The sequence below is a fragment of the Podarcis cretensis genome (assembly GCF_951804945.1).
Source record: "Podarcis cretensis genome assembly, chromosome: 1".
Taxonomy (NCBI): domain Eukaryota; kingdom Metazoa; phylum Chordata; class Lepidosauria; order Squamata; family Lacertidae; genus Podarcis; species Podarcis cretensis.
Window position 1 is genome coordinate 17,866,682 of NC_137170.1, and position 15,434 is coordinate 17,882,115.

A 15,434-nucleotide genomic window follows, 5' to 3' on the forward strand; every position below is an offset into this window, starting at 1 on the left:
AGGTTATCAGTAGCTACCAGACCCAGTAGCTATGTGCTACCTCCACAGCAAGAAGTATTATACCCAGGGCCAGATTTAGGTTTGATGAGGCCCTAAGCTACTGAAGGTAATGGGGCCCTTTATATGTCCAGCTGTCCTTTGTCAACAACAAATTGCCGCTGTTTTTTGTGTGTTGAATATATACTATATGGTAAACCTTACAGGTATCTAAAACCATTTGCACATAACAAAAATATGTATTTTAACATTAGATAACAGGTACAACAGCTTGACCTACATTCAACTGTGCTGCACTGCAGTCTGCAGCTGCATGCTACATGTTGCCATGCAACCTGCAGTCTGTGCAGAATGTAGGCTCCCTATATATAGAAATGAGCAAACCAGTGATATTTTAGGGAGCAGGCTAGCAGGCAGGGCCCATTGCTTGCATCATAGGAGCCTACACAACACAAAACACTGTTGCTGTATGTCGGTTTTATTTTATTTGTTTTTTATCTTATATTTTGGAAATGTACACCCAGTTTTTGTTTTCCTTTAAAAAATTTGGGGGGGGGGGAGGTCAAGAGAGTGGGGCCCTAAGCTATAGCTTGTTTAGTTTATACATAAATCCGGCACTGATTATGCCTTTGGACCCCAGTTGCTGAGATTCACAGGTGGAGAGGATGTTGCTGTGCTCAGGTACAGCTTGTGGGGCTTCCCAGGGGCAGCTGACTGGCCACTGGGAGAAGAGAGCACTGAACTAGACAGGCCTTTGGCTCCTCTCATGTTCTTATGTCCCCTCACCGCATGCTGTGACTCCTGCAGCAGCAACAAACCACCACCCCTCACATGTCTAGAAGCGAAAAATAAATTAGGAGGCAAAGCTACAAACCACGCACTTAGCATAAGGTGCAGCTGAGCCCACAGTGGTCTTTGATTCCAGTCTCTGGAAATCATGTCAGGCCTTCCTTAGAGAAAGTAGCCTTTAATCAATTCGTATAAAAAGAAGCAATTTAAAAATCACAAGACATGCATATCTTTTAAAGACGGAGTTGGGCAAGGGTGTAATACTCAAGGAATGTGCATTGTTATGCACAGGTTCCTGGTATCTCTTGATCAGCCGAGATCATAGCTGTGCAAAGACGACTGAAGATGACAAGGAATCTTCAGCTGATATTTGGATTTCTGCCTTTTCCAAACGCAAAATGCCAGCATGGATATTTTCTTTTTCTGGAGGTCATGTGAAGCTTATATTGAAGACCATGGAACCTTTGAGTCCCTGGATGATAATAGAATTGTAGGATTTCCTCTAAGGGACCCCAAGGGCCATCTAGTCCAACCCACTGCAAGACAGGAATCTCAACTAAGGCGTCCATGACAAATGGCCATCCAATCTCTGATTTAAAACCTGCAACGGTGCATCTGGCCTCTTCTCTTTATAAAAGGTAAAGGGACCCCTGACCATTAGGTCCAGTCATGGCTGACTGGGGTAGCGGTGCTCATCTCACTTTATCGGCTGAGGGAGCTGGCGTACAGCTTCCAGGTCATGTGGCCAGCATGACTAAGCTACTTCTGGCTAACCAGAGCAGCGCACGGAAACACCGTTTACCTTCCCACCGGAGCGGTACCTATTTATCTACTTGCACTTTTATCTACTTGCACTTTGACATGCTTTCGAACTGGTAGGTTGGCAGGAGCAGGGACCGAGCAACGGGAGCTCACCCCGTCGCAGGGATTCGAACCGCCGACCTTCTGATCAGCAAGTCCTAGGCTCTGTGGTTTAACCCACAGCGCTACCCACGTCCCTTCTCTTTATAGTTTTAGGCAAATGTCTGAGATGGACTCTTTTTGATAAATGGGTTAGCTGCTGTTATTTGTAAACTGGTATTTAGTGAGCAGTTACAAGTTGTTGTGCATTTTAAGGATGGTGTTATTTGATGGGCTCTTTTTTATCTTATTTGACCACCCCGTGGCTCGTGTAAAGGGTAGTCTATAAATCATCCAAAGAACCAGTAATGGTGAATAGAATAAGCCAATGAGCATGTAGAAATGAAGGGAAGCAAAAATGTTCTATGGGGATGCTATTCTGTAACAGCAGAAGGCTTAAAATCCGGGGCAATCCTTAAAATAGGGGATGAGCCCTCTTGCTTTACAAAAGAGAAAAGCGACCTGTTTTTACATTGCTGTTATAATCTCCCTGTGAGCTATCAGCTTTCTATTAACCCATCACCGTTAAAAGCTGAGATTGCAACAAAATTGCCAGCTTTGAGCAATCAGCAAAGTAGTCGTGCAGCAAATCTAGGGCTCTCCATCATTTTGTCAAACTGAAAATAGAGCTTCCTTCTATAGAATTAAAAATACAAAAATAACCGCTATTCATCAAAGAGGCTATTTTAGCTGCTATAATCAACTGGACTACAATAGATTAGAGTGTTATCCTCCCAAGTGTAAAAGCGCTACTTCTGCTTATGAGGTCTATAGCTGCTGTTAATTTACAAACTATCTCTGTGTTGTTTAAGCTTACAACACACTTTCCCCATTAAGATATACAAGGGCGAGTCTCATCTCCCTCCGTGGGACTTGAGTTGCAGTGGGGTTGGGCTAGATGCCCTTTGCGGGTCCCTTCAGACTCTTCAGCTCGACAAGTCTATGACTTTCTTCCAAGTTATTTATATATTTATTTGCCTACCCTTCAGTGTAAGGTCCCAGGGTGGCTTGCAACAATCAAAACACAATATTAAAAAAAACCCAGCTTAACAACAACAAGGGACAAGCTACCCAAGGAGCACAAGGTAACATGCCTAGTTCTTCGTCTTTTGTCTTCACAACAACCCTAAGAGGTAGTGACTGGCCCCAAAGTCACCCAACGAGCTTCTTGGGGATCTGAAGGCTGGTCTCCCAAGTCCTAATCTCTAACACTCTAACGACTACACCATATTGCCTTTCAGGTTCACACAGGTTTGGGCTGATTTTTAGGCTGCAATCTTATATCCATTTACCTGGGAGTAAGCCCATTGAGGGATGCGGGTAGCGCTGTGGGTTAAACCACAGAGCCTAGGACTTGCTGATCAGAAGGTTGGCGGTTTGAATCCCCGCAACGGGGTGAGCTCCCGTTGCTCGGTCCCTGCTCCTGCCAACCTAGCAGTTCAAAAGTATGTCAAAGTGCAAGTAAATAAATAGGTACCGTTCTGGTGGGAAGGTAAACGGCGTTTCCATGCGCTGCTCTGGTTTGCCAGAAGTGGCTTAGTCATGCTGGCCACATGACCCGGAAGCTGTATGCCGGATCCCTCAGCCAATAAAGCGAGATGAGTGCCGCAACCCCAGAGTCAGTCACAACTGGACCTAATGGTCAGGGGTCCCTTTACCTTTTAAGCCCCATTGAACACAGTGGGGCATACATCTGTGTGGGCATGTACAGGATTGCATTATAATTGTGGCAGTGAATGCACACTGTTTAGATATCAAGATTTATTTACTATAATCCACAATAAAAACAGATTGGGGATCTGAGTAAAATGAAGGTTGAATCATAGAACTGTAGAGTTGTAAGGGATCATCTAGCCCAGGCATGTCCAAAGTCCATTTTGGGGGCCTGATTTGGCCCACCAGTTGGTTTAATCTGGCCGCTGTGGCAGTTTATTTCATCGGGTAAAATCCTAAAAAAAAACCTCAACAACTTCAATCTTAAAAAAAGCTCAACAACTCCAATGCTTAAAAAAAAGGTCAACAACCTTGGTTGGCCCTTTGGTTGTCCCTCACGGCCCTTCACTTCATCAAATCTGGCCCTCTTTGAAGCAAGTTTGGACACCACTGATCTAGTGCAGCCCCCTGCAACGCAGGAATCCTTTGCCCAACACAGAGCTCAAACCCACGACCCTCAGATTATAAGTCTCATACTCTGCCAACTGAGCTATCATGCAAACATTTTTGCTCCGAATTGAATATTGAGGGTAATTTTGGATGGCATGGATAGTTCACTTATTTAGTTTAGCTACTGCCAAACTCTACATGTTTTCTCTCTCCATTCCAGGAAGTTTTCCAACCCAAAATGTTTGTAATAGGGGGAAGCATGCTTTAAAATATAATACATATTTTTTTTTGAAAATGACAAGCAAAGATTAATTATATTAGGGGAAATAGCTTGCCCAAATGTTTATATTCGGCAAAATTCCATACATAAATGTGTATATTAGGAGAAATAAACTGTGGAATGCTGACAAATTTTCTTGAGGACTTAAAAAAATAAATTGCAAGCTGATTAAGGAAATGTGGCAAACAGAACTCAAAACTGGGGAAATGCGAGATTCATTCATCCCTACCCAGGTGATTGCAGGAGATGAATGGGCCTTCAAAACTGTGTGTTTGTTTTTAGTGCACCTTTAACTTTCACAGCTCTTCAGGTTTCAGAGACTGTGCCAGGGTTCCTGTCTTCTTCCAAGCAAGAAGCTGACTTGTGAAGGTTATGAGTCTTCCTCACTTAAGTGCTTCAGTGGAAGCAATTTGCAAGCTTCAGAATGTCTTTCATGGTATCTTTCCATTAGCATAAAAAGAAAAGGCCAGAACACCACGACCCCATTTATCCAAACAGCCTGGAGGATGCTTAAATCACTTGGGTAATCATGTTGTTGTTGTTTAGTCTTTTAGTCGTGTCCAACTCTTCGTGACTCCATGGACCAGAGCACACCAAGCACTCCTGTCTTCCACTGCCTGCCGCAGTTTCGTCAAATTCATGTTGGTAGTTTTGAGAACACTGTCCAACCATCTCGTCTTCTGTTGTCCCCTTCTCCTTCTGCCCTCAATCTTTCCCAACATCAGGGTCTTTTCCAAGGAGTCTTCTCTTCTCATGAGGTGGCCAAAGTATTGGAGCCTCAGCTTCAGGATCTGTCCTTCCAGTGAGCACTCAGGGCTGATTTCCTTCAGAATGGATAGGTTTGATCTTCTTGCAGTCCATGGGACTCTCAAGAGTCTCCTCCAGCACCATAATTCAAATGCATCAATTCTTCGGCGATCAGCCTTCTTTATGGTCCATCTTCTTCATGGATCTCTGCCTTGTCATGGAGAAGGGGCTTGAACAACTCAGAGAAGCTGAGGGCCACCCAAGATGGACAGGTCATAGTGGAGAGTTTTGAATAAACGTGATCCACCTAGAGCAGGAGCCTGCAAGCCACTCCAGTATCCCTGCCAAGAAAACTCCATGGACAAAGACAACAGGCATATAAAACTCCATGGGTAATCATAAGTTTAGGCAAAGGAGAAATACAAATTACACAGGGTTCAACTGTCATGTGGGATGTGCCTTTTAAAGGAATGCATATAAAAAATAGAGAGAAGTTAGTGCCTTGTATTATATTACCTTTCTTAGCCAAACCTGTAGGCATGAGTCTCTAAGTGTACAGCTATAATAAGCAGATTCTGTCTGAGTTCCATAGGATTCCCAGTTATAACTGGTGTTGAGCTAACCGTAATAGCAAAAGCTCTGAATGGTTTTAGATGTCTCTGGGATTTTGGCTTAGAGAGAATGCTTTTACTGTACTTAGTAGTCTCAAAATCCAATTTTGCCAGAGACAAAATCAGGATGTTCTTGGGAGTGACATCATTGAATTGCTGATATTGTACAATACTGATTGCCAAAGAGGAGGCTATGTGGTTTGCTATATAGTAGGTGTTCAATTTAAGAGCTTCCCATGCATTTTCTCTGCAACCCTTGCAAAAAAAAATGGAAAGGTAGGTCATTGTTATTTTCCCCATATTACAGACAGTATGGCAGCAGCTGTGTGTGTGTGTGTGTGTGAGAGAGAGAGAGAGAGAGAGAGAGAGAGAGAGAGAGAGAGAATTGTGTTCCGAAGACCACCTGTAAGCTTTGTGGGTGAGGTGAGAGGATGAAAACGGAAATATGAGTGGAGTGACTGGGTTTATAATTCTGTGTCATAAATCTTAGCTTGTTCTAGCACCTTAACAGACACCTAAACATTAGCAATTCCAGATCAGAGCTACAAAGTGAAAACATTGCTTTTGTTGCTTTGCTGTGTTTGCTAACAGAAATTAACATGATTAGGATTTGTTCAGCAATCTTCAATTATTTTACGGAAGCTATGCAAATATTTATGAGGATGTCTCTAAACAGCATGAGCAAATGGAACAAAATCTTTATTCCACAAGGTTCAAACTCTCTGTTTAGCCTGCCAATCTACCACTGTTAGGGGCATTTTGCAATCCATCCTATCAAACTACCAAATACTCTCCATGTTGTAATGCATCCAAAATAGATGGGAATGCAATCAGAGCTCTGCAATTCTTTGATTCATGTATATCATAACAGCAGAGGAAGCTGCCTTCTCCTGAGTCAGACCATTGGTCTGTCTAGCTCAGTATTGTCTGGCAGTGGCTCTCTAGGTTGAGGAGGCTCTTCCAACCTCGATATGCCAGGAATTGAACCTGGGTCCTTATGCTATGGCCTTTCCTCGTGGAAAGTAGCTGTGTAGTGTGGTGCTAGTGGTCATCCTCATATGAGGGCTCTGAACAGGAATGAGTAAGTCTCTCATGTTTCATTTCTCTTGGTTCTTATTTTTCCCATCTTAAGTTCAGTTTAAGTTCAGTGAAAGCAGAGACATCACCTTGCTGACAAAGGTCTGTATAGTTAAAGCTATGGTTTTCCCAGTAGTGATGTACGGAAGTGAGAGCTGGACCATAAAGAAGGCTGATCGCCGAAGAATTGATGCTTTTGAATTATGGTGCTGGAGGAGACTCTTGAGAGTCCCATGGACTGCAAGAAGATCAAACCTATCCATTCTGAAGGAAATCAGCCCTGAGTGCTCACTGGAAGGACAGATCCTGAAGCTGAGGCTCCAATACTTTGGCCACCTCATGAGAAGAGAAGACTCCCTGGAAAAGACCCTGATGTTGGGAAAGATGGAGGGCACAAGGAGAAGGGGACGACAGAGGACGAGATGGTTGGATAGTGTTCTCGAAGCTACAAATATGAGTCTGACCAAACTGCGGGAGGCAGTGGAAGACAGGAGGGCCTGGCGTGCTCTGGTCCATGGGGTCACGAAGAGTCAGACATGACTAAACGACTAAACAACAACAAGTTCAGTTTGCCTAGGGTAGCCATACATCCCAGATACATGCTAGGATTTGTCCGCCAAAAATGGTGTCTGGGTGTATGGCAGCCCACATAGGAAGCATTGATTTTTTTTGACGAATTCCCTGAAAAATAGCTCAATAACTTTTGTGTCCCGCTTTTCACTTTTTGAACTATGGCAACCCTAGTTTGCCATATTTCCACATCAGTTTGCTTAAAATAAAACAAAAGTCATTGTAAAAATTTGTCAGCACACTAAAGTGTACATTTAAAATCCCATTTTGCCTACTATGCACATTATTTATAATATAATGCATTTTTTTAATCTACTTTCACCACTGCAGGCACTTTCACACACACCTTCTCCAGCTATGTGGATTTTTCTGCATATTTTTGGTTGGAGAACTAAATTACAAAAATTCAGAGAAGTGTGAATTTCTTAGAATAGCTGTGTTACAGTTTGCCTATTGTTTCAGGGATTGCATATAATTGGAGGGTTTGCATTCAAACCAGTAAAGGCATTTCCACACATACTTTCCTGTCACATAAGGACTGTCATGCACATTTTTGGTTGGAGAGCTACATTGCAGAGAACTAAATTTGAGCCAATGTGGCGTACTGGTTAGAGTGTTGGACCAAGACCTGGGAGTGCAGGGTTCAAATCCCCAGTCAGCAGGGGATTAAATAACGAGGGGGAGAGTCATGTATGCCACCTTAGAGAAAAAAATGTGGATTATAGATGCAACAACTAAAAAAAAATATTGAATTTACAAAATTCAGAAAAGTGCAGATTTCTAAGTCTAGCTGTGTATCAGTTCATGTATTGTTTCAGGAAGCACAGATTAGGCAGATGTGTTTTTATACATGGGCCAGACTGAATTTCTCCCCCAAGTCCAAGTTACCCCTATGTTCCAAGAACAAGCCACTAAAACCAATTTCTTCTTCTTCTTATCTTGGTCAGTTCCTCAGCTCTCATTACCATACACATTCCCACTTTATATCTGTTGCATGCATGTGGCTTCCGGATCTTATAACCTCTCGAAAATTAACATCCAGGGGAGCATTAGAAACCACTGTTTGCCCACTCTGAGACGGCTTCTTTATAGGCGGGGTGAATTCTGAGCCAGTCTGCTCAGAGCTAATAACCTGCCAATTACACTCCTATGCTTTTGCCTTCTCCCCTTGAAACTGTTCTGCTGGAAACAAGGCCTTTTTTTGTGTGTGTGGAAGATATCAAGCCGAACTAACATCACGGGTTTTATGATCCATATACTATGAATTTGTTTGGAGCAACATGACCTGTCATGGCCATAATTGTCCCCCTTCTGTTGATCAGGACAAAGCTAATTCAATCTGTGGGCGGGTAGGTGGGAAGGAAGCAGAAATCACTCTCTGACGTGCTTTGAAATCGCCCAGGAGCTGCTTAGTGTGAGCAGTTTGCCACTTTCCGATTTTAATAATCTCCTTTATATCATAGCCCCGTGTTCCACACACGTGGATAATTAACCTTGATATTTGTTCAGGGCCCACAGTACAAATAATTCCCCACGCTGTCAGTTATCAGTGATACAGAAAGTGATGATGGAAGGGCTGTGTCATATTGATACAAAGCAAGACGTTTGGGAGAAGACTGGTGCATACTCTGGTTTGCTTATCACACCTAATATTTCATGTTTCATTTTAATAGTAAATATTGGAGGGAGTGGGGCCCTGAACTTCTCAAAGCAAGAAAGCTTCTTCAAGGAAAGAATAGGACTAGTCAGCATGCGGCAATGAAAATGTTACTGTCGCAAGTGAAGACTGAAGAGGCGATCGATTTTTGGCAAACTCGGTAGTTTGCTAAAGGGCAATGGTTTTATTTATTTATCACATTCATGCCCAAACTTTACTCCAAGGATGCTCAAGGTGGCAAACATAGTTCTCCCTCCAGCATTTTATCCTCTCAGCAACCCTGTTGGGTAAGTTAAATACAGAAGTTAGGTTGTTGTGAAGATAAAATGGGAGTTAATCCCCATGAAAGAATGCTAGGAAAGGTAAAGGTAAGGTAAAGGGACCCCTGACCGTTAGGTCCAGTCGTGGCCGACTCTGGGGTTGCGACACTCATCTCACTTTATTGGCCAAGGGAGCCGGCGTACAGCTTCCGGGTCATGTGGCCAGCATGACTAAGCCGCTTCTGGCGAACCAGAGCAACGCACGGAAACGCCGTTTACCTTCCCGCCAGAGCGGTACCTATTTATCTACTTGCACTTTGACGTGCTTTTGAACTGCTAGGTGGGCAGGAGCAGGGACTGAGCAACGGGAGCTCACCCCGTCGCGGGGGTTCGAACCACCGACCTTTTGATCGGCAAGTCCTAGGCTCTGTGGTTAAACCCTCAGCGCCACCCACGTCCCTAATGTTAGGATAGATATGTAATAATAATAATAAGTGCCTCAACTCCAAATGTCCACCAAAAGCAGGGCTTCTAACCAGAGGGTTGTATATTCAACTAAACACTAGTCAGAGTAGGCCCACTGAAATAAATGAACCTAATTCAGTCATGTCCAGTAACTTCAGCAGACCTGTTCCGAGTAGAATGGCATTGAATAAGAGGAGACTGAGAGGAGATATGATCGCCATCTTCAAATATCTCAAGGGCTGTCACATGGAAGATGGAGCAAGCTTGTTTTCTCCTGCTCCAGAGGGTAGAACTTGAACCACTGGCTTTAAGTTACAAGAAAGGAGATTCTGACTAAACACCAGGAAAAACCTTTATGGAGGCAAGAGCAGTTTAACAGTCAAACGGACTCCCTCGGGAGGTGGTGGGCTCTCCTTCCCATTGGCATGCAATCAAAACGGGGGCAATTGGCAGGCCCCCAGCTGGCTCCAGCCCACGGGCTGGTGTGCCGGGCGAACTCCAGTCCTTGGTGCAGCATGAATCTGCGACCCGAGCTTCAGAAGCTAGGGCACGCTACTCAGCAGAGTAAACAGTACGCAACAGAAGTGGCAGGAGAGGCTGTGTGAGCATATTTACAAGCAGTTTATTCAGCATACATCAGGACAAAAGTAAACATGTCTGATCTCCTTCGTGTCGAAAGCAAGGAACAAACAGAAGTTCCCAGCAAGCTGTGCTGGAGTGTAAACAGGCATGTGACACACAACAATCATGCATGTTCCTTAAGGTGGAACGGAACATCCCAACACTTCCTTGGAGGTTATTAAGCAGAGGTTGGATGGCCATTTGTCATGGATGCTTTAGCTGAGGTTCCTGCATTGCAGGGGTTGGACTAGATGACCCTTGGGGTCCCTTCCAACTCTACAATTAGATGATTCTATGAATATCACCCACAGTATATTCATGGCTTCTCTTGGTCTCCTTGGAGAGGGAGGAAAGGCACAACAAGAATGGAATACAGTGGTGCCCCGCAAGACGAACGCCTCGCAAGACGGAAAACTCGCTAGACGAAAGAGTTTTCCGTTTTGGAGGTGCTTCGCAAAACAAATTTCCTATGGGCTTGCTTCGCAAGATGAAAATGTCTTGCGAGTTCCTGTGGGTTTTTCCCCCTCCCCCCCTTTTTCTAAGCCGCTAAGCCGCTTATCCGCTAAGCCGCTAAGCCGCTAAAAGCCGCTAAAAGCCACTAAACCGCTAATAGCGCTAATCTGCTACGCCGCTAATGGGCTTGCTTCGCAAGACGAAAAAACCGCTAGACGAAGAGACTCGCGGAACGGATTCTTTTCGTCTTGCGAGGCACCACTGTAAATCAATTACATAAAAGCACATCTTCAGCCATGCTTATCTCAGATGGATGCTAGGGAGACAGGACACCGGTGAATTTCAGATAAAACTGCCGATATACTTAATCAAGAGTAAATATTACTACAAATTCCGCAGAGATCGCAAAGTTTAAGGAACGTTTCCCTGAGGAGACCAGAGTTGTTGCCTGTAGGAATATAAGTACATGTGGAGAGTTGAGGGAGGGGGGAGGGAGGTTAAAAAATGGGAAAGGAAGTTAGGAAAGAAACAACTGCAAAAATGACGCTCTCCTGCAGATGGAAATGAGAAAGTCTTTTTCTGAGTTTGGACGGCATAGACAGATAGGTTAAAATTGCCCTACATAATTAAATGCTCTGCCTACAGTGCGGCCTTGGGGAAGCAGGCTTTCAATTATGGTGTGCCTTCCAATTGGGGATTCTTCTTTAGTGAGATAACAAAAGTGTTTCCTCACCTAGAGGATTTAGGCTTCTTCTTCTTCCTTTTTAAAAAACCCCTCCATAATGTGAAACGCAGTGCAGAATGGAGACCTCAGCCCCTGTCCTCAATGGTCTTCTATGCTGAAGAGTAATTGTACTATCTAGACTTGCACTAGCATCAGTTCCTTTTCCTTTAAAGAAAGCAGGTGGGACGCTTGGAAAAATTGGCTACTGGTGCAGTACAGTACGAGAGAACAGAAATCCACATGGATCATTGGGTGTGCTGCGAACATTGCAAGCCAGTTTTTGTTTTAACAGATTGTGAATTGTGTTTCCATTACTGTGTTTATCTTTTTAATGTATAGTTCCTTATATTTCTTTTGCTTTACATTACGAATGGTTTCCTTGGTGCATCTTTGAGTAATGAAGATAACAATAAAGAGAATAGGGTGGTAAAAGAAAGGGTGGAGCATTTGCTTCTAATGCTAATATAGACATTGTAATATATGCAAAAGAAAGTCACAGCAAATGGCCTTAAATATACACCCTTCTTCTTTTTTCGTATTCGTACTATAACCTTGCTGAATTTTGCATGTGCCTCTTCCCTCAATTTCTATTTCTTTCTCTTCCACCCCCAAATCTGAAAATGTCCTCTGGAGAATTATGGAGCATATAGATGTGTGTGTCAGCAGACAGAATAGATATTTCAGATCCCAAGACACTTCAGATGAATACCCTGCTTTGCAGAATTAGCACGTTTCAGCAAACAAGCCATCCATATTGAAAGCAAATGTGCGGAATGGATAACCTAATTTGGTCTTTGCAGGCTTCCAGACTTAGCAAATGGCTGACTCTAGAGAACCAGTCCAGCCTATTTTCACAATAACTCTTGCACACTTAAAAAAAAAGTGTGTAAATGGATTATTTGACTGGGAAACAACTGATTCGAAAGGGAACTTTAAGCAATGGGCTTGAATATTCTTCATCCTGAGGATCATCCCAATGGCATGTACTGATAAGAGGTGGTCACCAAGCCAGGTGTTATTTACTAAATTACCAGTTTGTTAACTATTCTATACTATCAAAATTTCAGCTTAGCAAATTCAGTCTCTTTTTACAGTGCCAGTGGCTGACTGGGTCAGGCTAATGCTGGAAGTCCATCTATTGCCTCTACCAATGCCTTTCCTATTCTGGTAGAATAACTACCAGACTTTTAGAAGACATCTGAAAGCAGCCCTCTTTAGGGAAGCTTTTAATGTTTAACAGACTACTGCATCTTAATATTTTGTTGGAAGCCGCCTAGAGTGGCTGGGGAAGCCCAGCCAGATGGGCAGGGTATGAATAATAAATTATCATCATCATCATCATTATCATCTAATTCTAGACATAGAAAATTAGGGTGTTAGGAGAAGGCTTGTCTGGAACCCTTTGCGGGTTAGACCATACGAACACCCAAACACGCAGTTCCCTTACCTGCAGCCTGAAATGGTACAGTCCAATCAAGGGCTGTCTCATGTGATTCAGCAGTCATGTGGCTCAGCTTCCACCTGTTTCATAGACTGAGAACCTTGGGATATTTTTAATTCAGCTGTGCAGGTCAACTCGCATTTTACTCTGGTGGTTTAGGAACTTCCACGGAGTACATAAGTTTCCTGTAGGAACATAAAACTGAACTTTGGATCAGAGGCTGAAATAATGGCTTGTAATGTGTCTGCCATGAATGGGAGAAAAATTAGGTACAGTTGCAACGTACATGCATTTAACTTGTGCACATTTAGCTTTACACACTTGGCAAAAAAGATTTTCCAAAAAAATAGAAAGGGGACAGGCATCCGAGGGGAAAGATTTTGGCAACTCCACCCGCCATTCAACCCAATGTGTTTTGACAATACACAATTTTGGCTTTATGCGCTATCCCCAGAAAGGCAACCTGGCATAAGCTGAGTGTCGCCTGTATACTTTCTTGTCAATGAAGGTTCTACCTATGAATTGCACATGTCCAACTTTGGAATCAGAGTGAACCGATGTGTGAAAATGGCCCATGTCAAGGTTCCATTATTTTAAAAAGCAAAATGAGTGTGCTTTCAGTTCTCCGTCATATGCTGCTTAGTAAGGAAGAGGACACAGCAGAGGGGGGAAAAATATTCGGAAGGGGGTGGAAATGGCATTTCATACAATTGCTCTTTAGCTTGGGGAAACAGCATTTGACAGCTCGTGCTGTGAGGGGAAAAACGTTGATTGAATTGTCTTTGTACGCAGGGTCAACATTACGAAGAAGAAAAAAGAGCTTTAAGCCACGAAATAATAGCCCTCAATAACCATCTGATAGAAGCCAAGGTGACAATTGATAAATTGTCAGAAGATAATGTAAGTACTTTGAATAGTGGCTATTTGTCATGATCACATATGGAAATATATGTTATCTAAGATTGTGGGTTGCTGGATTAACTACTCAGATTCAACTATCCCACTTACCTGTATCAGTGTGGCTGCTTCAAGAAGTTTTCTCTATTAGTTCAGGGGTGGATAACATGTGGCTCTCCAGATGTTGTTGGACTCCAAACTCCATCATCATCTCATTTATATATATATATATGAAATAATTTTACATATGCTTCATTGTCAAAGCTTTTATTGCCCTTATCGTCTATCATGAAAATTGCTTTGAAAATCGCTTCTCAGGAAGCGATTCATAAATAAATTAATTAAATCCCTAATCGTTGGCCATGCTAGCTAAGGCTTCTGGGAGCTGGAATACAGCACCATAGGGAGGTCCGCAAGACCCCTTTCCCTGTCCTATTTGTTGTGTGTGTGATGCGGCGGTGAAAATCGCCAGAACTAATCCAGGACTAATTTAAGTGTTACTTCTCAATCACCCACCCAACCCCCAGTCGGTTGCTGCCAAAAATCTTTTATCCATGAGAAAATCCCAGACACATAGGTGGCACCAGAGGAAGGAGGTGGCCCTCCCCAACATATAACACACCTCTCTCTATCCTCTACCTCTTTTGTCAGATCCTTGTGGTCACTTTGCATAAGCAAATAAAAAAACTGAGCCATAAATTGGGAATTGAAATAAGACAGTGCTGAGCTGCAATCCTAAGGATGGATCAAGAGGACTTGCTTCAGGGGAAATCTTTACTATGGGATCTAAACATCTCCCCCCCCCCCAATCAATGTACTGTACTGTTATTTCTCTTTTGGAAATATAACATGTGGAACAAGTCTTACCCACCCCAGAAATGCATCTGATCTCTTCTGGGTTTGTTCCCTCCCCGTACAATATTTTTTCGTGGTCCTATCACTGACCACACAGTGGAGACACCTAGAAGACCCCCAGCTGCATTTTCCAGTCAAAGCATAGTGGTCTCACCATAGGAGCCAACTCCTAGGGGTCGAAGTCCCTTCGGGGGCCCCAATAAAATATTTGAGGGGGCCATTGCCATGCAACTGGTGTGTGTACACCGCATCTTGTGATTGATTATGTAGGGCAGGACTTACCTGCCCCTCACCCAATATTTTATTCAAATTGGCACCCCTGGGTTACACCATTGCTAGCTGCCTGCCTCACCCATACATACCCGGGCTACACAGGGATGGCAATTGAATTTATGCAAACTGGCAGTGATTAGCACAGTTAGCCTCACTGAAACAAAACACTCCTGGCTATGTTGGATACCATGTAAGGAGTAGATTTTTAGTAACAAGCGGGGGGAGGGGTAGTCTCTCCATTGTCCCCAAGCTGAATTTTCAATCACAATGCTAATTGCATGTTTGAATCAAGCTGAAAGATGGAAGTGATAGAAGAGCAGTTCTTCAGGCCAGAAAGCATGTGCTCATTCGATTCAAAATCATTGTTCTCATTGTTACTCAAGAAAGATTGCCAGCAGCTATACTGGTTGAAGTAAACAGCATCAGTCTGCCCTTTGAGGGGCACGTGGAACATGTTCAGTCCTTGAGGCTTCTCCTGTATTTTCTTTGGGTCCTAAAAGTAAGTTAAATTAAGGAACAAAATGGAAGAAAAGTCACCCATTTTTTCTTCCCTCTTTCACCGCACCACCATCACCACTACCTGGGACAGGATGAGATAGGAAACTTTCCTGCCATGAACTTCCTGAAGTTAACACAGCATTCAGACTTCCGGTCGGCGCCAGCGCTTAATGGCGGTCCGAGCCTCGAGCTCCGAGGCAGGACTGCTCCGTTAGT

General features: G+C 43.4%; 1 protein-coding gene across 1 annotated transcript in view; it reads left to right on the forward strand.

Moving 5' to 3' along the window:
• Window positions 1–15,434, forward strand: part of BEGAIN (brain enriched guanylate kinase associated) — a 197,689-nt gene that overhangs the window by 169,599 nt on the left and 12,656 nt on the right. The window contains exon 6 of the mRNA XM_079949693.1: window positions 13,488–13,595. Coding sequence (XP_079805819.1) covers window positions 13,488–13,595 — 108 coding nt within the window. The remainder of the gene's footprint in view (window positions 1–13,487; window positions 13,596–15,434) is intronic.